Source organism: Andrena cerasifolii, chromosome 5 (assembly GCF_050908995.1).
Source record: "Andrena cerasifolii isolate SP2316 chromosome 5, iyAndCera1_principal, whole genome shotgun sequence".
In the NCBI taxonomy this organism is placed as follows: Eukaryota; Metazoa; Arthropoda; class Insecta; order Hymenoptera; family Andrenidae; genus Andrena; species Andrena cerasifolii.
This window is the reverse complement of record NC_135122.1, coordinates 5,347,203-5,368,582: the sequence shown is the minus strand read 5'-3', so window position 1 is coordinate 5,368,582 and position 21,380 is coordinate 5,347,203. Positions and strand designations below refer to the sequence as shown.

Below are 21,380 nucleotides of genomic sequence, written 5' to 3'. Positions count from 1 at the left end.
TTTGTTTGATTCTTAAAACACTGTACTTTACCATAAAAATTACAAAGTTAAAAAAAATATATTCTGAAACCGTGGTTTTTTACGTTTCAATTTTGGGTATTTTTCACCCGGCAGCGACAACCTGTGTTACAATATGGGGTGCGCCTCCCGCCGGGTTAACAACTTAGAATTGTTTATAAGTTAATTAGGATGCTGTGCTTTTTTCTTCCGTTTTCGTATCTCCGGCTGTCGATTAATGTCTATGTGTTCAACAGTGACTCTTGTGTCGCATGTATCCCATTTCTTCGGTTCTTCTTTTGCAATTAGATGCACGTGAGTGAGATTTGAATCCTGTTCAGTGAACTGGCGGCACTTTTTTTGGAATCTATCATCTCGGACTAAGTGTATTTTAACTCGAGCATTGGCATTTTTCCATAGTGTGTTCCACAATATTTTGATATTATTGTCTACGATCACTTTGAGGTGTCTGTAGTAAATCGACTGTGATGTCAAGTCACGTGCTATAATAGCCGAGGGATTGGTTCCGGCATTTATGCTCTCAGCTCTGCTTGTGTAGGTATAAAGTCTTATTACTCGATCCCTCGGCACGGTTGTGACGGATTCGATATATGTATTCCTTTGTAAAATTTTCTAGGAATACTTTTTGCGGCGTCCTTTCACCGGCTTGCGTAAATCTCTCACTTTCACGCTTTTGTTATTAATTGCTACCTACTGCAACGAAATGAAATCAAAGCGCGATACTCGACGTTGAATGTGCACAATCAGGAATTCAATTGAACGGCAAACATCGTGAGAAACTTCTAAACACGAGGTGATACAGTACCGAATTATTTCTTTGTTTCTCGTAAATTAGTTTTTATCAAAGGTGCTACTGTACTCACTTTAACGTTATAATATAGGGTGTCTCAAAGATCAGTGCCGTACTTTAATTGGCTGCCATTTGGCTGTCATTTGGTATTTGCAATGCTGCGTTTATCGTAGAAACTTATATTGCAAATCAGTTTTCGCTATCGTTTTGAATGTTATCTTATAAAAAAAATCAACTCCCCTTTATTTATTTTAGACGTTATTAAAAAACGAAACATGGGACTAATTTTTGGAACACTCTGTATTTTAATTTAATGTACCATACTTTGGTATGATTTGGAAATTTATGACGGCTATACTGTTACGTAACTTTCATTGTGACAAAATAGGGCTTCACAGGGAATCAGCACAAGGGTCTCGTTTCGCTAAAGAAAATAGCGCAGGTGATTACGCTAATTGAAATCACTGAAGGATTATATCCGAGCGATTTACCGCGACATATTCTGCTATTGTGATCACAGTTGGAATTGTTCAAGCAGGTTTCGCGTCCGTCTCTTATTACGCAGCGCAACAGCTCATCCATCACCATCATTTACGAGGGCAAGAAGCATTTGTTGGTTATGAATCTCTAAATAACATTCACTTATAGTCCGTTCGCGAATAGAACGCGCGCGAACATTAATCCGACGTCTCTTTGCCGGAAAATCCTTTGCACCTCATTGATTTATAACTGTTTCTACATCCGCAACCCATCTGGAACTTGGTAACTTTATTTATGTTCTCACATTTAACTGCACATCGTCGCAACACGTAACGAAATACGTCTTATCCTAGAGAGCGTATAAATCCTCGCTGGTAATCGTAAATTGTGGCGGATGGCATGGCTGTGTTGTCGCGAAAAAGAATAGTGGTCATCGAATAGAAATGTTGCATGCTTCCAATGAAAGGTTTACTGGAAGTGTCTATTTAATGCCTTTTCGTGGTGTTATTTATCATTTGTAAGAATATGAGGTCGCTGCGCTTCTTTCGTGTTGAAGATGCAGGTGCTTGGGCTGTCCTCGATTTTACTTTAGAAAAGCTTGAACTATGTAAATGGCTCCATTATTGAACGTGTAGAATTATAATCGCGTAAGCAAAAATTATTTAAGATGGGATATAAATTACTGTCAGCACCGACCTGTGTAGTTACCATATTAAATTCGGATTTTATATGGTATGAATTTTTACAGAAAAATTATACATGGGAAATGAATATAGATAACTAATATTACGCTAAGAAATATTGTTTATAGTATTGTATATGAAACTTCGAACATATCTTTCTCATCGATAGTTAAACAATTTAGCAGAATTTTAATCGAAGCAAGTGAATACGGATGGTCAAGCACTGCTATTTACTTGTTGACCAAAAATTCAGGAACGACCGGGGTATGAACAGGTGCATTACTTCCAAGCATGTGTATAAGCAGCCGTGACAAGGCTGCTGTCTTAATTCGAAGGGGCGTAGGTATCTGCATTCTGCAACTTTCGCTTAAATTGAGTTATTGCTGCCAGGTAACACAGAAATAGTTTATCTATATGTGTATTGTATAAGAAAGCCATGTCTTCATTGAAACTGAACAGTTTATATTTTGGACGATGCCTGGTTAGTAAATGAAATAGCAGTAACTGCAAAATATTAGTAACAAAAAGATAAAAAAGACTGAAAAAACTTAAAAAAGATACTTAAAAAAGATAATCACAAATCAAAACTTAGTCACTAAACAGTAAATAATAAAAAAAAATCAAGCGTCGAAATGAATTTGTTGCGAGATATCCTGCTCCACTATTTTATTTAAAGTGAAAAGCACCATCGAAATTGTAGTACAAGAAAATAAATAATTTCGTAGTTTTTAGTGCATTTTACATAAAATCGTCTTACTTAAATTATTTTTATATCTTTTTTGTATTTAAATCTAAAAAACAACTCGTTTAATATTAAAAAAAAAATCAATAAAAAACAGTGTAAACACTTCTCTCGACTTTAATTTTCTCTTTTCTACCAAATTTATCGCTCTCTGGGCAGTCGCAAAATACTAAAACTCATTTATCTTAAAACCACCTTTCGACCAGATATCTACACTCTTTCGAATTAACACGGCATAATGATACTCAAGGCGATTCCGAAAGCAGATCTCCAACAATACCCTCCTTTGCGTGCCGCAGTCGGGTATAAAACCATACATTGCTAGATACCGCGCCCAGGGTTGTATTAATATCGCAGGAACATACCGCGTATAAAATGAATTTTTCTAAAAAAAATGACGATTGCTAAAATGATTATACATTGTCAATCCCGTTATTTTTCAGACACACTGCTTATTTTCATTCACACATATCGCGCTCTCGAAAGCGCAATCCCTCAGGGACCCACTATTAGGTACACGTGTATGCAATGTCGAATTACCATACAATTGTAAACCCCAGCATACCTTACCTGCCGGTAAATATCCAATAATCGAATGTCCAATAGCTACGTATCGATCGTTACTGCTAGATAGGTTCAAAAAACAAAGTGGTAGGAACGATTACGGGAGCAAAGAATTATACGAATACAGAGTAGGCAGGTACAGTTACAGGTATAGCACGGCAGAGGTTGACCTGACATATTCGTAACAATGCTAGGCGTGTCACCGGTTGTGTTGCAACTGATTCCAGCGACTATCGTCTGCATTAACATTAACGCGTGAGCATTGCACGCGTCTGCACGTGCACGTCCCCTACGCAGATAACAGTTGCACGCGTAATATCGAACGGCGTGTAGAGATACAGGCGCAGTCTGTATAGCACGTCATATGCTCGATCCGAGCCAACTAGTTTTGCAGGCGGTCGTCGGCACGAAGATGTCTTAAATGTCAAGGCGAGGACACAGCGGAGTTGTCCTAGCGGGTAGACGGATAGACCCTCGCCTTTTATGCGATCGGTGAATGAGCTCCGCGAAAGGAACTTCAGCACACGTCATCCTGGGGTATCTTTTAACGAGCGTTTACCTCCGGAACAATGAAAGCAGAAAATTTATTCGTTTCGCAACGAACAAATAAATTACCCGACTTTGCATAACATGTATCCTTAGCTTTGCTTCTCTTTATTTCATCGAAGACTTTCGTGCTTTATTATTCGCCGTTTCAAGTTCAATGAATAAATCGTGCCCCCGTGCTTATGCCATGTAAATCAGTTGCAGGATATTTATGGCATACCTTTGAGGTATTGGTTGCTGTGAAAGTCGAATACAGTGTAATTACTGTGATTAGTGGCTGCAATGATAATGGAATGATTAGATACTTGCTACTACCCTTTATCCCCATTTGGAAAGGAAAAAATTATAATTTGTGTTAACAGGTGATATTATTATGCTATTAGAGTTTATTTTGAGATACTAGGGGCAAATTCCACTTGTGCCCAAATCGCCCGTGCTTTTCATCAAGCTAGATTTCCCTGAAGGCAACGTCAAGAATTTCAAAGCGGATTTTCTCGAAAATGAAGCGCGATATGAAAAAAAGTTACTCTTTCTTTTCGATTTATAGCAAGTAAATGAGTCGAGAAAAAGGTATAACATTTTTTTATATTGCGCTTCATTTTCGAGAAAATCCACTTTGAAATTCTTGACGACGAGACAGTCGCGTATAAGGAAATCTACCCTAATGAAACTCTCGGGCGATTTGGGCGTAAGTGGAACTCTGTTTATTTTATCTTGAGATCATTATGTTTTTTATCTCTATTTTGTTATGTGTTTAATCTTTTACGCCATAAAATATCTTTATATTTTAACATTCGGTATTAAGCAGTAGAATTTCATATATATGTTTTCCCTTATTTCGTACATTACCAAAGATTGTGCCCTTAATAAAACAAATTGCTATGATATTAACAGAGCTGCATAAACAATCTTGACGAATAAAAACTCATCAATATTAGATCCTCAATAATACAATTTTATCCAAGTGTATGCAAAATAAAAGAATGAATAGTAACTCCCTGACTCAATGTAATCCCTCTAATACTGCATCGAATGGAGTAAACCGTTTACAGAAATAGCAAAGGTTCACGCGTTAATAGTTGCACATATTTCACTAAGACGTCTCATCAAATGTCACCCCCTGCATGCGTCATTAGCAGCCGTTGCAACTTTCTCTCAAGTACAAAGGCACCTATTGTCTCAATGACAAATTTCATTTCCCGCGGAATATTAGAGAAACGTTTGCTCGTGTGTTCCAGGACTCTGTGGCGTCGGCGACCCACGTGGGCGAGGAATACGAGGACGGTGACGATTCGGACATGTATATGGAGCCAGAAGGTACCGAGGCAGATCGCGAAGACAAAGCAGACGAAGACGACGCGGCGAAAGAAGGAGAATACGAGAGTCTGAGGAAACCAGCGGAAGAAGAATCTGCTGATGAGTCAGATACTAAAAACGTAGCACCGAGCACAACCACAGTGAAGACAGTTTCCAAAGACCAGAGAGCAGAGAACACCGACGAGACTGGCCACACTGAATCGTCTAACCCTGAAAATACAAGCTTGGAAACAGACAGCCAGAATTTCTTCCCCTCCTTCGCGGAACTGTTCACGAATCACAGGCTTCCTTTCACAGAGCAACGATACAGACCCAACAGATTCCTGGGATATTTCCAACGCGACCGCAGTGGCTACCAAGCCGCAGCGGCGTCATCGAAAGATGTCCATCATCCCCTTCTAGGGTCCGGGAACTTCGGCGTAATTCGTGGCGGAACCTACTATCCCGAAGACAAAGAGAACGACGAGTACTCGATGGACGACAGTGCTTACAATCCTTACTATCAAGCAGGTAACAGGGGCCGCACGAACTATTACAGGAACCCCAAGCCGCAGCCAGTCCGCGGGGGAGATTTCTTCGCGAATTTCCGCGACTTCGCCGACATCACGGCGCCACCCAAGTCCAGCTTCTCTCACCTCTCCGTGGTTTACGCCAATAAGAACGGTAGCGCGGCTGGGCGCATCACAGAGCCGAGGAACATCATCGAGACGTTGAGGATGCTCGAAGAGGAGGGGCAGACGAACTTGGACGCAGCCACCACGACGGAGGTACCGAGGAAGAAGCAGAGCAAAGGCAAGAGGAAGCTGATGAAGCTGAAGCAATTCGAGGACGACAAAGCCAGGAGATCTCGAATGACCGTCGAGCCTTTGTTAGCGCTCAGCTGAACGTATACCGGTCGTCGAGTCGTATGGTAGTGCGGACGCCCGAACTTCGGGACTCATCCCAAACGCGGAATCTGGCCACGAGATCAGAAGGATTGTCTGAAACGTGTTGTTGCGTACCCCACCATCGGAGGAACTTGTGCCGAGCATGGAAGGGACGGCGAACGAACGTTTAGGGGCAATATTGTAGGATCGTCGGAATTTCTGGGTAAATTTAAAATGCTCGAGACTGGGGTTATATCGACTAAGGATTCTTGTGTAGATCTTACGTAGTGGTGTTCCGCTTCATACTTCTCAATCTTCGCGCAATCGTAAATGCTTCCCGGTTTGGTGTAATTCTCCATCTTCGTAGCAATTGATTCGATTACGTGGAAACGAAGTGCAGAATCGTTTGAAGTGACCGTGAAACGCAATGATGAATGATTCCTGACTTTAATGCTCAAATAATGTCTCGATTTGTCGTAAGGAAACTAGGGAACTAAATTGTGACGTCAGCTCTGTTATGTGTTCGCATCAGTTTCATCTCATCGAAGTTGCTCGAAACGATTCATTACCAAAAGCGGTATTAATTGTTGAAGTAGACTTCACTTCGTTGATAAGAATCATAACTCAATGAATTGAATAATCTTTGAAGATCAACTTAGACTAACAAAGAGGACTAGATTACTCAAAAAAAAAAAAAAAATAGGTTGGTGCAAAAGTTCGTTCACTCAGTGTTAGGTGATGTTAGGTGTACGGAAATGTCTTTTTTACTACACCTACTTGTACTTTTTAAAAGACTTCAAAAAGGAGGAGGTTATAGATTCGACTCGTATGTATTTTTTTTATATATGTTTGTCCCCGCATAACTCCTCAGCATATGGACCGATTTTGATTATCTTTTTTTTTATTCGAAACAGGGTGCATTCTACACTGCATCAACATTGACCAATATTTTGACAGTTCTGGTTAACAATAAAGACTATTGTCACCCAATTATTAGTTTACGTACGTACGCGCATATCTCTTCAGCATGTTGTGTCAATATATATAAAACTAAAAAGTTAAATATAAAAAAATTTAAATTAAAACCGACTTTAACAAAATAAAAATGCACTAAAAAGTAAAAAATAATTTTTTCCCTTATTTAATCTACGACTCTCATATTTTTCAAGTAGGCGCCTCATCATTTGCACCGTGTAAATCTGGCGCTGACTGAAAAAATTCAGAGTCGTGGATTAAATAAGGGAAACAATTATTTTCTACTTTCTAGTGCATTTTTATTTTTTTGAAGTCAGTTTAAATTTTTTTTTACCAGAAAAGTGGCAAAGGGGCATAAATCACAGACAGAGTTGGTCAATAACAACGTAAAAATTAATTTAAATAACGGATCAATTAAAGTTACTTTAACTCTAAATTATTCATCGATTAAAGTTAATTTTTTTATTCGCCGAGCGTTTCAACATGAGCTTTGAATAAATTTGTCAACTCTAACTTTAACTTTATTCGACACCTGACGAATAATATTTTTAACTCTTATTCGTCATCCGAAATGTTTATTTGAATAAAAATTCTGCCGATCTCTGAAAAATGGTTTAAAAACACGTGCAGAACCTTCTCACTTTCGGTTCAATAAATCGACCGAACTTTTGCACCTGACATATAAATAATTTCAACGTTAATCCAAGAGATTCAAAACGGGCGACCCCTCTAAGTCGAAATTCATACCGAACAGCGAAATTAACTAGGTGATCTTTACCTGCAATTATCTCGATTTCGGATGATATAGGTACGCCAAACTCGTTTATCAGCAATTCACGGGCGCACTTCAAATTGATTGAATGCACTTGCGCGTGCACTTTCGTTATGCTCGAGTAAGCCTCGATCTGGCACGAGCGACTATTCGCATAGTAGACCAGCAACGTCAATCTCCGCTCATAGGCCGCGCGCGCTTGGTGCACGCAGTCACGTGTTGCCGCGTGACCATTTCAAGCGCGCAGGATGTGAAATTCGCGGGTCGCGTTGTCACCGGTCGCGACTTTGCTCGCGCGACGGAAATTTGCAGAGCGCCGATTCGCGTATCCCATTCTTTATGTAAATAAATTATACCGCCCTGCCTCGCGTTTTCTTTAGTGTTTTAACTAAAGCGGAACCGGCCTAACAATGCCGCCTTTCATTCGACGAGCATGCTGTATTCATTCGTGGACCTCATTTCTGTGTCTAGCTAGTAGGTGTAAACGTAAGATCAATCGTAGATAAGTACATATTTTTTTTTTTTTTTAACCGCAGAATGTCTCGCTGCGTTCATCGAATTCACCAAGACTGTCCATCCCATTAACCATTATTGGCTCCAAAGCATTGTTCATTCCTTTTTACAAATTAAACTTGTGTTTTCACAGAATCCCTCATTTTTGTTCAGCTCTGAGTATTTATATGCCAATATACTTGGATGTATACCTATATATACGTATATGTCTTAATTTCTTTGCTTCCAAGCAGACGGTCCAGTGGCGGCAATAACGTTCTCTGAGGAGACTCTGATACAGTATCGATTCTCGATCAAAATAATGGTGAAGGTTCACGTTGCGTTTCGTAAGGGAAACGTTGTGAAATAAATGGACGGCCCGACTCCTTCGCTGCACACATTGGCGCATTGTTACTACAGTTGTTGTTGATTATTTTAAGTGTATTGATAGACGTAACGATTAATCGTCCTTACCGTCGTAACGATTATTCGCTTTCGAGGATTGTGTCCCGCGATGTTCGTTCTACAGCTAGGGACACGATATAGTATTGAAATAAAATATATTTTTCATAAATCACGTCAATGCGAAAACCTTCTACGATTTCCATTCACGAACGAGGAGTCTACTGGCGAGGTAAGTGAACTGTTATATGAATAAATACACGGAGAACTGACAATGTCTGAATTAATAGTGAGACATGGTCTTTCGGATAAAGGAATTTTCGGATAATGGAAGAGTCACTTTCTTCGCGGTGATTTCAAGTCATAACAATGAAGTCGGGACAACAAAAATGAAAGATAATATAAATGTAATAGGTATCATAGGTTTTACAGCATTGTATATGCTTTTATTTTTATTTATTTATTCATTTATTAGGGGTAACAACCCTTTGGCACATTGTAAGAACATGGAAAGAGTAATAAGGTAAAACTCAGTTTTTAAATTAAAATAACTAACACCGAAGGAAACAACAAAAATTAGGATACAAGTGTCAGTATTGCAAATTACTCATCGACTATATTCAAAACTGAATTTTGCTATTGCTAGGGAAATAAAATTGAATACTTGCTGATTTCCTGTTTCATTCTATCTTTTTAACTTTATAAAATATATTTTTATTTTTATATATAATACGTATTGCGATTCTCACAAGTGTCTTGTGTGATAAGGCTTCACATCTGTGGATATCCACCATAATTTGTGAAAGTTATCGCAAGTAAATCTGAGTTTTTCATTCATTGTTATTAGTAAAAATGCTGGAGTGGATCATAAAATAGATTTGGACGATATTTACACGAATTGTCAGAAAAGACGTTAGCCTATTTCATACGTATTTATTAATCTCTTCTTATTTGTTATAAAATTGATAAAGAAATTGTATCAATATGATTATTGAATATCGATATTTAAGAGAAAGAATGCGTAGTAAATCAGGAGCAGTCACTTGAACTATCAAGTCAGTTTCAACTAAATTTACTACAATTTAATCCCTTAGAGCATCATAGTAATATGCCTGATAAAAGGAATATTTTTATGAAATATATATGTAATTTTTTTACTATTACTATAAACAGAAGCAAAACCTGAATTGTTTCAAGAAACAATATTATCCACCTCGTGCTTTCAGCTCTATCTACTGAATAGGTTACCTAACGTTCTCGCGAAAAATATCTTTGACGTTTATGGCGATTATGATGAAATTATTTGGTTTGGAGAATATTGTCTAAAAAATAATAATCAGCCCCGAAGAATAATGCGCCATTGTTGATAAGTTGGGAAATTAATGAATCGAACCTGATTTAATAATCACAAATACTGTATTTCGAGTAGCCAATATTGACACAGCGATGATACGATAAAAAAATATTACAATATAATACGTTTTCGTTAGAACTATTTTCAGCTTCTTATTCGGCAAATGAAACGCATTATTATTGGTTCATACTCTTTTTCAGCATAGCGATTAGTTTCCCAATGCTATTGTGAATCTCTGCGTAAGTTGCAGGTTTATACATCCAGGCTGGTGTACTAAGTACATTAGACTTCTTGCATCGAGTGATCCCTTTTACACCTTTCATTTCCACTTTGGCTCCCATTTCTTTAACTTTTTTAATAACATCGCCATGCGGCCAGTCTTCTTTAGGCGCTAGATGGATGAAATAACGTGCCAGTAAAATCGATGAAGGTTCATTTTGGTCATAATGCTCGAGCAAATTGAAGAGTAAATTTTGAAAGCATACGATGAAACGGAGTATTCAGAATTGATTGAATTACCGAAACAAGACCCAATTCTTTTTTGCCCAGTCCATTAAGTTAATACTCTAGCTATACAGGTGAATGTAACATTTTGAGTAAACCGAAAGTTATTTATTTATGCAATAGAACGAAAGAAGTCTTGAACAACTCACACTCCTTTCCAAGTGTAACTTTAACACCTTTCAGTACTCTCGCAATAAGAACGCTTGCAATGCAAATCGATGCGATTGGTTTCTTCTCGCAATAGAAATCTTCTATAAGTTTCTGTACATCAGGGAGCACTGTGCAATCAAGGCCCTTCTCTGCAAAGTCGCTCCTTCGAGAAACACGACATAAAAGATTTAACAGCCAGAACATTACGTACTCTATAATTTTCCAACACTGTTGTCTTTTTACATTTAGTATAAATTCAATTCTCTGACTCACTGACAGGGGGAGGACACCATGTGGTAGACACCGATTTTGATGAGGCTTGCAACGATGGATCTGTGTCGAAAATAAGTAAATAGGTGTCCGAGCGTTTCAGCCAATAGGCCTTAATAATAGAGATATTTACATGGAAATTATTAAAAATTTCATAGTGGCCGTGGGGTTTTAGTGGGTAAAAATCCCACACTACCCTGGCGCCCGAGGGAGATTCCCTTCTGGAGGCGCTGGAGTGCTTTTTGAAGATGTCTCCACGTTAAAAAAAAATGTATAAATTTTTTTTTATAATTTTTTTTTTAACTTCGGGAAATCTTCAAAAGGCACCCCGACACCTTCAGAGGGGAATCCCCCGGGGGCGACAGGGTAGTGTGGGATTTTTACCCATTAAAATCCCACGGCCACTATGAAATTTTTAATAATTTCCATCTCTATTATTAAGGCCCATTGACAGAAACGCTCGGACACCTATTTACTTATTTTCGACATAGATCCATCGTGCCAAGGCTCATCAAAATCGGTGTCTACCACATGGTGTCCTCCCCTTGTCAGTACCTACCTACGCGTTCTTTAAACAAAACAAGATGCATTTCAAGTTGATTAGACAATATATAGCAGAACGTAATAGAATTTTCAATGCTGGCAGTATAAAATACTGTTTTTATCTTTAGAAGCTGGTTCACATCAGTAAAAAAACAGAATACACAAACACACGAGTTAAAATGATTCATAGGATACTTCGTCTGTTCTTTTAGCTATAGGTACATATATACTTTCTCATCTTGTTATCTTAATTTATATAATAAAAGGAAGCTGCTTTTCCTAATTTTGAAATATTACTACATTATCAGATTGGGATATTATTTCGATAGGGACCGGTGGATGAATGATATGAGGTTTTGGAGGAGGGGTGGGGAGGAGGTTTAGACCCTAAATCTAAAATTGTAGCTTCGGCTATTTATTAATTTCCGAAATATTAATAAAATTTTAATGTTAACTTTTTTTTTGAGAAATTTTTTTGGACGTTGTTGCAGGTCCTTCTACTCGGGGGCCATCCCGCCCCCCATTTTTTATATTTGAAATTTTGTAACCACAGTCTCATTTTTAGCATCGCCAAACTCATATTGCTTCACTACCATGCTTTACGCGCCCGCGAGCGGGCGCGCGCCCCTCGCGCTAGTCTAACCGCAACCAATACTAATACCCGGGACAATTTGGAAAGTGGAATGCGTTGTGTCGGTATAAGTCAACAGAAATATTGTCAAGAGGGGGGACCGTGGTAAAGTGAATAAAAAAAAAACAGTAAGGTGTACCCTTTTATGCAGAATCACCCCCGTGTCTTTTGAACGCATTAATTGCCGAAGCTAAAATTTTATATTTGGGGTCTTTCCACACCCCTCGTAATACCCACCAAGTTTCATCTGGATCGGCCACCTGTCCCTTTCGGAAGTACAGCCTCAGATTGGACTAATTTATATAAAATATAAATTTTATATTAGCAATACAAACATCGTCTTTATGGCGCCACATCCTCCAGGGATAACGAGTCCTCCATGCATGCACGCTTCACATTTGCACAACGGCTTTATAGACGATCGAGCCAACCTGGCAGCTTCAACGAACGAGTTTCTGGGAGTGTTACTAAGGTCTACTTCTCTAGTACAATGGTCGATAGTGTCAGAAATCTCTACATCTGGCGCGTAAAAAAGTGGCTTCATGTCTTTTTGACTGAGATGTATCGCCGCGGAGATTGCTTCGGAAATTTCAGTGCCATCGAGCGCGCCGCAACCGCACAAAATCTGCAATGAAAATATTCGAAGCTGCAGGTACAGAGTCACGCACGTGTCTAACTTTCGAAGAGAAACGTTAACTAGTATGGATTTTGCTCTGGCTTATATAACGAGGAATTGGTGAAACCATATTATAAATTGAATATATAAAATGTAACCATCTGAGTACTCCACAAATCTTATAGAACATTCGGTGCTAAATTGATGATTTTATACTTTGGCCCGTTAGAATTTTATTACTGAGTATTTGTAAGAAACCAGATCGGTAAATGGATACTCCTTATCGTGATAATTTTAGAACGGCCAGGTTATAACTATCCGTCTATAATTATTCGATCGTATTTTCTTACTTAATTTTACTTAATCTTCGAACATTTACCTACTGCTGGCGAAACATGACAAAGTATTAAGTTACATCATGTCCCGAGCGTACGTACACGTGCGTATCGACTTGTCCTTTTTTTTCACATAAATCAGACCGTAGGATATATTTTTCTCGTGTAGCATAAAATCGAACTCTAATTGTTGAATATTTTAAATACTGAAACGTCGATTTATCGCTTCCTGCTCCGTAACTGCCTAACATTTACGAGGCGAGCGCTCAGCGTCGAGGAATAGCTAATAAAATAGTTTTTAAAGGAAAGAGTATTTTCTACGAGAAAGTGGGCCGCAGAGCTGAGGGAAATAATCAAGTGAAAAATCAGGAGTAGAATTTTATTCGGTGGGCACTGCCTGTTGGTTTCCAAGCAATTTTAATTTTTCAGACTAGAATTTTCATGTTTAAAATCAGTTTTTACAATTACAGTGTCGAAGCATTAATTGATAATATTCTAAAATTTGTCTATACTCATTGGTCCCATCATTGAGAATTCAATTTTGTCAAACAAGTGTTAGTCCATTCAGTTGTTAATCTTCCTGTGTACGTCAATTTACAAATCCACCAAATAAAATTGTTTTAGAATGTATGAAACTCGAAATGTAGATTTTACAATTTTAAAGTACCTATACATATGTTCTAATTTGACATTAAACAATTAGTGAATTTCTTGCATTTCTATGGAAATAATTTATAAGTAATTTATGGTTACTTCAACCATAATAAAGGTTACTATTGGGTCTCTTCAAAAATATTAAACTAAAGTTTCCAAAGTAAAATCAATAAGACAATAAATAAGCTGTCTGCCTTTAACAGTGAACAGTTTTGTAAGAATGACACGAATCAGAAGTAAAGGTTAGATATGTGGGGCAATAGAAATCATAGATAATCCATTGATTTTGAATAGCAAATTTTCGTCATCGCTTGAACGAGGCACATATGCATACACTCACTGTTATGTGTACTTACAATAGCTACGGGCACTGGTTCGCAACTCCTGTCTCTTTCTTTCCTGCATTTTCTGTTAAAAAATTGTGACGCGTGAAATCCGGCCGGGAGGGCGGCTGCGAGCACCGAAGACTGATTTTGAAATAGGGGTAGCGGCCGTAAGCGTAACATAATACGAAACTGTGCGGTGAAAATTAAAATATCGTTAAAAATTTACTTCCGGATCAGGACTACATTTGACAAATAATTTTAATCGCCGAATTCTTTCATTCTGCCGATTTGCGTTTTTCACATGTTTCGTCACGTTAAGAATGCGGTTTTTGGTATTGCAGGCACCACTTCCTGCGGAACCGAACTTCGAGTTCTTCCAATTCACAGCAGAGGGCAGGATTATTCGGAATTACAGCAAGAGTCCTCGATGTAAAATTCGTACACTATCTGGAAGCTGTACTTGCTCGATCGGTAAGTTCGATGGGAATTCGGGTGATGTTGGTTCAGAACTGTACTAGATGAAGTGAACACCCCGAACGAAATGTGAGGAATAGGGCGAAAGAGTAACGTGGAGGCGAAGGGATAAGGAGAGGGATAAGAAAAATTTCGAAGAATCGCCCGTGCTTAAATAAACATCGGCAAGGTAGGCTGAACGAACTTTATGGCTCGTATAGCCTTTATTGTGTTGTAGGAGCAATTTTCGCTCAGACTATGAATACGAAACACATAATGGGGAACGGCGGAGAGATTTAGCACGCTATGAGAAAAATTTTTGTACTTAATAATAAATTCTCCCTAGCTTATTGAAATATAAAATGAGACCGAAATATTTCGGGGGAAGTGAGCATTTCCTACAGTTTACGAGGTGTACCTTAAAACTAAACGTACACCCACATTAATCCTCCATATAAAACGTAGATTAGAATATTGATTTTATACTGATTTTTATTAATATTATTTACAAAATACAGGTAATACATTAATAGACTGTTGGGCTTCTTAATGTATTTTAAGTATTTACGTTGTGTTTAATTATATATATACAGGAATGCAAACGCAAACGTAGAATTCGAAAAATGTAAGTTAGAACAATATAAAGAATAAATTTATTATTTCGTAAAACTAAACTAAACGGGTTGCCGTGGTTTAAATATTAGAAATAATTAAAGAATTCTTACTACTGTGATTTGTAGTATTCTTTAATTATTTCTAATATTTAAACTAATATATATATATATATATATATATATATATATATATATATATATGCTTTTTACAGTTGACAAAAGACATTTAAAAGTTTCTTTCACTACTCGATATTTTTAGTTTTTATTTTCAAATTAGTTCTCAAAGTAGTTTTTAGCTATTTGTAATTACCAAAAATGAGAAATAATAATAAGTACTTAGCTGCATTTTCATCTCTAATAAATTCATCGAACATGAGTGACCGAAAACAGAGATGGGCGAAAAGTTATTTGAAATCAAAATTTGGGTACAAATTTCATTTCAAATAATTGTTTGCCTATCTCCAACCGGAAATCTATCTCCGTACCTAAATAAACTGCTATAACTACTCAATCTTTATCGATTTTTATGTTCAAACGAAATTCAAATGATTTATAAACATACAGTAGGTGCCTACTGTATACATTTATTGCATTACTCGAATATTTAGCGCGTATTTATTTCCACCTCATTGAGTATCAGCATTTGGAAAGTACTGTCCCGCAATTGTTAACTGGGCCTACAGTGCCCGATATCTTAGTTAAAATAAGTTGGACACCAACGACTTTATCAATCACGTAGCTATGAAGATTTTTTTACAAGACGTAGATTTATGGGTGAAGCAATAAAAATTTCCAATACTGCAGAACATCACCCTGACGAAATGAATTTAAACAATTACGTGTGAGGCATTTGAAACTGGTTATCTAAGCACCTACGGTGAAAACTTTACTTTACAGCCCATTACTCAGCAGCCCAATAAGGTCGCATTCAAATTAGCCAGCGAGTACCAGTATCTACATACAAATCAGAATCGACGCGTGGAACTGGTCTGAAAGATCACGCAATCTCAGCCGATTTTAATTATCAGCCGAAGAAGGGCACCCCCGAGTACCATTTCGTTGGCCCACCATCTCGTTGCTCCCTTTTCTATGAGATGTACGAAGGCTTACGCATAATCTTATGTAAATCCCAGGCTACCCTTATGCCTGCACGCCCTCCCACATAGGAAGAGAGCACCTTACGCGGCTCGGTTCTCGAGTTACACGTGGAAAGGGATGCTTAGGCGACGGTTCGCCGGTGTTGCACGGGCTAGGGCGCGGGGCTTATATGAATGTTAAAATAAGTTTGAAATTGTCGCGGACAAGTTCGGTCCCGCGGGAGGCAGCCGTCGAGTAATTCCGCTGTGCCGGCGGTTTCGGCCCTTCGGCGAGTTTGCAGCCAGCCGCGAATTCGTACCAACTTCTACGGCCCTACGTGTCGACTTCCGCTTCCTCTCGGCATCTTGCTATTAATAATACGTCTTTATTGCGCCGGGTTAAGCAAGTGACGGTGGTCAGTAAATAAATAAAATAAGAAATTATCGTTTAGTGACAGATGCAGGGTGGAAGGGAGGTACAGTCACGCGGGGTTGTAAACTTTCACTGCTGCTGACGATCCTTCGGTAACCTGGGTAGTAAAATATTAATTTGGCGGGGAATGGGCGACGGATAAGAACATTGGGGGTATAGATGGGACAGAAGGGGGAAATAAGGATGTTAAGTAAATGTGAAGCAATAGAGTTTGATGCTGTGGAAAAATTCATTAACCCAGGCTCCAGGGTTTCATTTTTGGTGCGACAGAGGATCTATGTATGAGTATAGGTGCTTTGTCGACTTTGAACACTTTATTATTGCATTTAAGGCCATGAAAAGTATTTAAGAGAGGAATTTAGTATTCCAAAAGAGCAGATACTATAATTAATAATTGCTTTTTCTCAGGATTATTTTTATTTCTTCAGATGTAACGATGTAGGTAGTTTTATTTGGGTTTAGTTATGCAGAAAGCTACCAACCCTCAAAATGACAACAAATTATTTAAATACATTACAGATCCTACAATTCTGTGATCTTTATTTTGCATAAAACTTACCAATCCGTAGGACAACTCTTACATTTATACAGTTATTAAAACTACCATAGTTTCCAACCCCTAGTTCCATTTTAGGCTTAAAAACGAAAACTACAGAAAATTGAAAATAATATTAATTATACTACTCGCTATTGAATAACTCATTAAAAAGCATTGTGAAATAATAATAAGAGATAAAATATATTCAATAGAAATGAAGCTACTTTTCTGTAACAATTATAATCCTCAAACTAAATTTACTCAGTTTCAGATCATTGGGGGTTGGTATTCAATGGAATTCCATCATGTACGATATGTTGGCTATAATGTGTTCGATTGAAACGTTCATGATAGTTTGTGAAAAAGAGAAACTTCCATTAACTTTAAATAAATTTAAATGAATGATGAAATGATTCACTTCTTAATGAAATGATTTACATTAGGTAAGTTCAGTGCACTTTTCTACATAGTGAGTGAATGGTTTCTTTACGCTTACAATAATTTTGAAACTGAATAGCGATACATACAAATAAAATTCTTTCTTGTATACCTAATGGCGCACCATTAATTATACAATTTTTGTCATCTCTTGAAGTATCGTGATTTTTTTAGCGGAGATCATCTCAAGGTCATCATATTGTTCATAGTTGAATGCATTCTCCATCGATTGCAATTTAGTAATAAAACATATTACATGACTAGAACTATATTCATAGCCTTAAATTCTTGAAAGATTACCTTTCAAACCAAAGATATTCTTTTTTATACAATTTTTATCGTCTTTGAAATCAGTATACATCTCAAAGCAGCCACGACACGAGAAGCACTCAAACAAAGAAGCACTGGGTAACACTATAGGTTGTTCAATCATTTATCAATATCTATACCATTAAATAAAAATGTGCGACGTACGCACGTATGTTTGAAAACTCAAAACTCAAAAACTACTGTACCGATTTCACTGAATTATATACCAAAAAAGCCTTGTTTTAATAGGACAAAATCCACGTGCAGTGTGCTCTACGCTTACTTTTAAAATTAAATATTAATTAGTACTAATCAATACCGTATCAGGGCACAGGTATGTTACCAGTAGGTACATACATTTTCCTGGTTCGAAATTCAAGTCAACAACACATCCTCGACCCACTCTCCCAATGTATTCCATTTAACCCGTGGACACCACATTGCCATTTTGACCTTTAATTTCATTCATCCGCTCCACAGAATAAGATTTCATTCTGGATTCCGGTTACGATCTAAAACTCTTCCTATCCACCCTCAGTTTCATTCACATACACCTACTCCACAATAAGTTTGTATACTCGATTCTAATCCTGTTCCCAAATTCTCATCGCCTTCGAGAAACGCTACCAACAATAATCAACATGTACCTACAGTTTGATATTCAGGATCAGCCGAGATGATTAAAGAACAATCGATTCGGTCCGTTTAACGTTTCAGCGGCTCAGAGCCCCGGCATCCCGATAATAATCGTCACTGTCGTTTCTTACACGTCGCCGAAGTTTGGCTGATCCTTGCGACAGACGCGGAAACAAACTTATACGAAGGCAGAGGGGAAGCGCGGTTGCTCGCGGCAATATCCCCGGCGACACGAGCAGCGAACTAAAGCCGTTTTACCGAATGACAGCCTGGTGATGCTCAGCCAGGGCGGCGCGTATCGGGTCGGAGGGGGATCGTCGTCGACCTTCCCGAAAAGTTTAAATCACGAGTTCTCGCGGCAAAGGCGAGGCGGGCCTGTGCCGCGTGGGGCAACGGACGATTTCGGAGGGTCGTAGGAGAGTTAGCTGGCTGGGTGGTTGATGGGTAAATGCGATGTGATGCGAGTAACTGAGTGGCTAATTGAATGAAGTGCCTCCCAGGAGCGTCGATCCGTCGCGTGTCACACGTCAGAATTTCCGCGCCGGGAACCCCCGAAATTACGACGATTGTCGGTTCTCTGCCAATTATCAAACCGCGATATGATTGCTGCCGCGTGGAATTACGCGGCCCGGCCGTGAGCGCCGCGCGTGAATCGTTTCTCTATCGGTTGTCGCGCAAAGGGGCAGGGAGCATCGACAGTCGCGTAACAGAGAAGGCCAGAGAAACAGACCGGCCTGTCAATCATTAATAACCCGGCGACCGTATCGATAGTTCGATTCCTACCGATACCCCGAATCCGAGGGAGAGCACGAAGGGGGAAACGATCGTTTGTCAGTTCCTAAAAGTCCTGCCGATTGGCTGCTGAGCCGTGTCATGCCGCGTCCATCTGTTAGACTCGCGAGACCTTCAAGACGTGAGTCAAATTAATGTTTACGACGGCGTCTGACAAGTATGCCATACACAAGCTTTTGTTTTTGGCGATTGCATTCGTTGTATTATAGGTATCTATTAAAATTCAAATTGCAGATTCCTCTTCAGAAGGAAGTCGCGAGTCGCTAACAACACAACATAGAAATTAATGCGACTTAAAATAACTAAATAAAAAAAAATTTAAAGTTCTCTAGAACCTAATCAAAAGCTGACTTGAACACCAACGAATCACATTTGTTGCGACTACATGCTGGAAAATATGTCACATGTGATTCACTCGCATACATGGAACAGCATTATTCCAAGTGTACAGTCACGAAACAAAGCTTCATACATCGGCAGAATCAAAACAACACAGAGATCTGATAACTATGAAACACTGCGTTTCGCACCCCTGTTTAGCAATACTTTCTCTTTATTTTGACGAGCATGGAGCGCATGCAAAGCTTCTACCATGAACATGTAAACACCGTGTATGTACACTTACACAGTTGTCAAATATTTTTAGTGAAAATTCAATGAAATTCATTAGGTGATTATAAAAATTTATTTGAAGAATAAAATCCAATATTCTTTTCTCTTTACAAAACCCCATCTTTGGGGGATGCCAGAGCCCCTCGCCTCCCCCTGGGTGCGCCGCTGTGTCGAAGAACGGCCAATATATTCGCGACGAATTTTCCCCGCGGCATTTCCGCGCAGCAATACGCGTTACAGGCGAGTCGCGATTTCCCGGTTCGCTTATCGTTCGAACGCGTTTGAGAAAAACATAGCGGAACGATTGGAGGCGAGTAAGCGAGTACGGGAGTTTGCAGCAGTGCGGATTGGTAAAGCAGGCTGCTTATGCATTCTTGGCGCGAAGGCAATCGCGGGGATGGCGGATGTTGGCAGGGGCTGGTTGCCGTGCGAGAACCAGACAAGAGAACAATTACGCGCCGTCAGCCCCGTGACCGGTAGGATGCCATGAGATGAATCAAAACTAGGTGTGCCATCACCCCTGGGCCGGCTCCATCTTCGCGCAACGAGGCCACGTTCCTTGTCCCGAAGGGGAAAGATCGAATCTCGATCGGTAAGCGAAGTTGGCATGTTCGACGAATGCTCCGGAGGACCAATTTACGGGGACTTGTCGGAGGCTAAGTTTACGTACACATTTCTTGTATGTAGGTACGATCTCGATTGTCTGCCGGGCTAGCAGAGTGGCGATTAAAAAGGGGAACGCAAGAATGGGGAAAATAGGAAACACGAATTCGTGTTTCTAAGTAATACTAGAAACACGTACACACGTGATCTGCTCAAGTGTTGGAATCATTTGGATCATTCGTCGGCTTATCCAGGCTTTGATACAGAAAATAGGAGTTTATTATTTATTCCTGTGTTTTCTGTGTCCTTTATATAACAACAATTTATATGTTGTAAGTTTTTGTTAAACGCTTCCTTAGCCAGAGTTAATTTTACTTCTAACAGTCAGTGGGAGATTTAACAGGGCGGCTGATGAGCACTTGCCGTATAGGCCCCTGCACAGAAGGCCCCCGCAGGGCCTTATGATCAAAAACAAATTATGATTAGGTATAGGTATCCAAACACAATATTTGTTTGTACTACTACACTTAGCCCGTTTTTAGCAAATTACCTCTTCATTTTCCCGAAATTTGGGCCCCTGCCCAGAGGCCCCCCTAGGGCCCTATCTTCAAGAAGAATTATGTCTAACGGAACACTATATTTTTTTCTGTTCTACTACACTTAGCTCGTTTATAGTAAACTACCTCTTCATTTCCCCTCCAAAATGGGCCCCACAGAACGTTTGCCACCTGGGCCTTTTTTCTTAAATCCGCCACTGCTAACAGTGCTTGTCATTGCGGAGCAGAATCTCAAGGCCTGAACCATATTATCTGGCAATGTCCAGAATACGAGGATGAACGCTCAACT

General features: G+C 39.0%; 2 protein-coding genes across 5 annotated transcripts in view; one reads left to right on the top strand and one right to left on the bottom strand.

Annotated features, from left to right (window-relative positions):
- The window catches only part of LOC143368935 (uncharacterized), a 98,690-nt gene extending 89,871 nt beyond the window's left edge, over positions 1-8,819 (top strand). For all 4 annotated transcript variants that reach the window (XM_076812172.1, XM_076812175.1, XM_076812174.1 and 1 more), the window contains exon 3: positions 5,062-8,819. In XM_076812172.1, coding sequence (XP_076668287.1) covers positions 5,062-6,024 — 963 coding nt within the window. In that variant the 3' untranslated portion in view covers positions 6,025-8,819. The remainder of the gene's footprint in view (positions 1-5,061) is intronic.
- Positions 8,820-10,177: 1,358 nt separating this feature from the next.
- Positions 10,178-21,380, bottom strand: part of LOC143368775 (glutamine amidotransferase-like class 1 domain-containing protein 3, mitochondrial) — a 76,773-nt gene continuing 65,570 nt past the window's right edge. Inside the window, exons 2-4 of the mRNA XM_076811834.1 lie at positions 12,435-12,724; positions 10,655-10,818; positions 10,178-10,392 (exon numbers count right to left, since the gene is read on the bottom strand). Coding sequence (XP_076667949.1) covers positions 10,178-10,392; positions 10,655-10,818; positions 12,435-12,724 — 669 coding nt within the window. The remainder of the gene's footprint in view (positions 10,393-10,654; positions 10,819-12,434; positions 12,725-21,380) is intronic.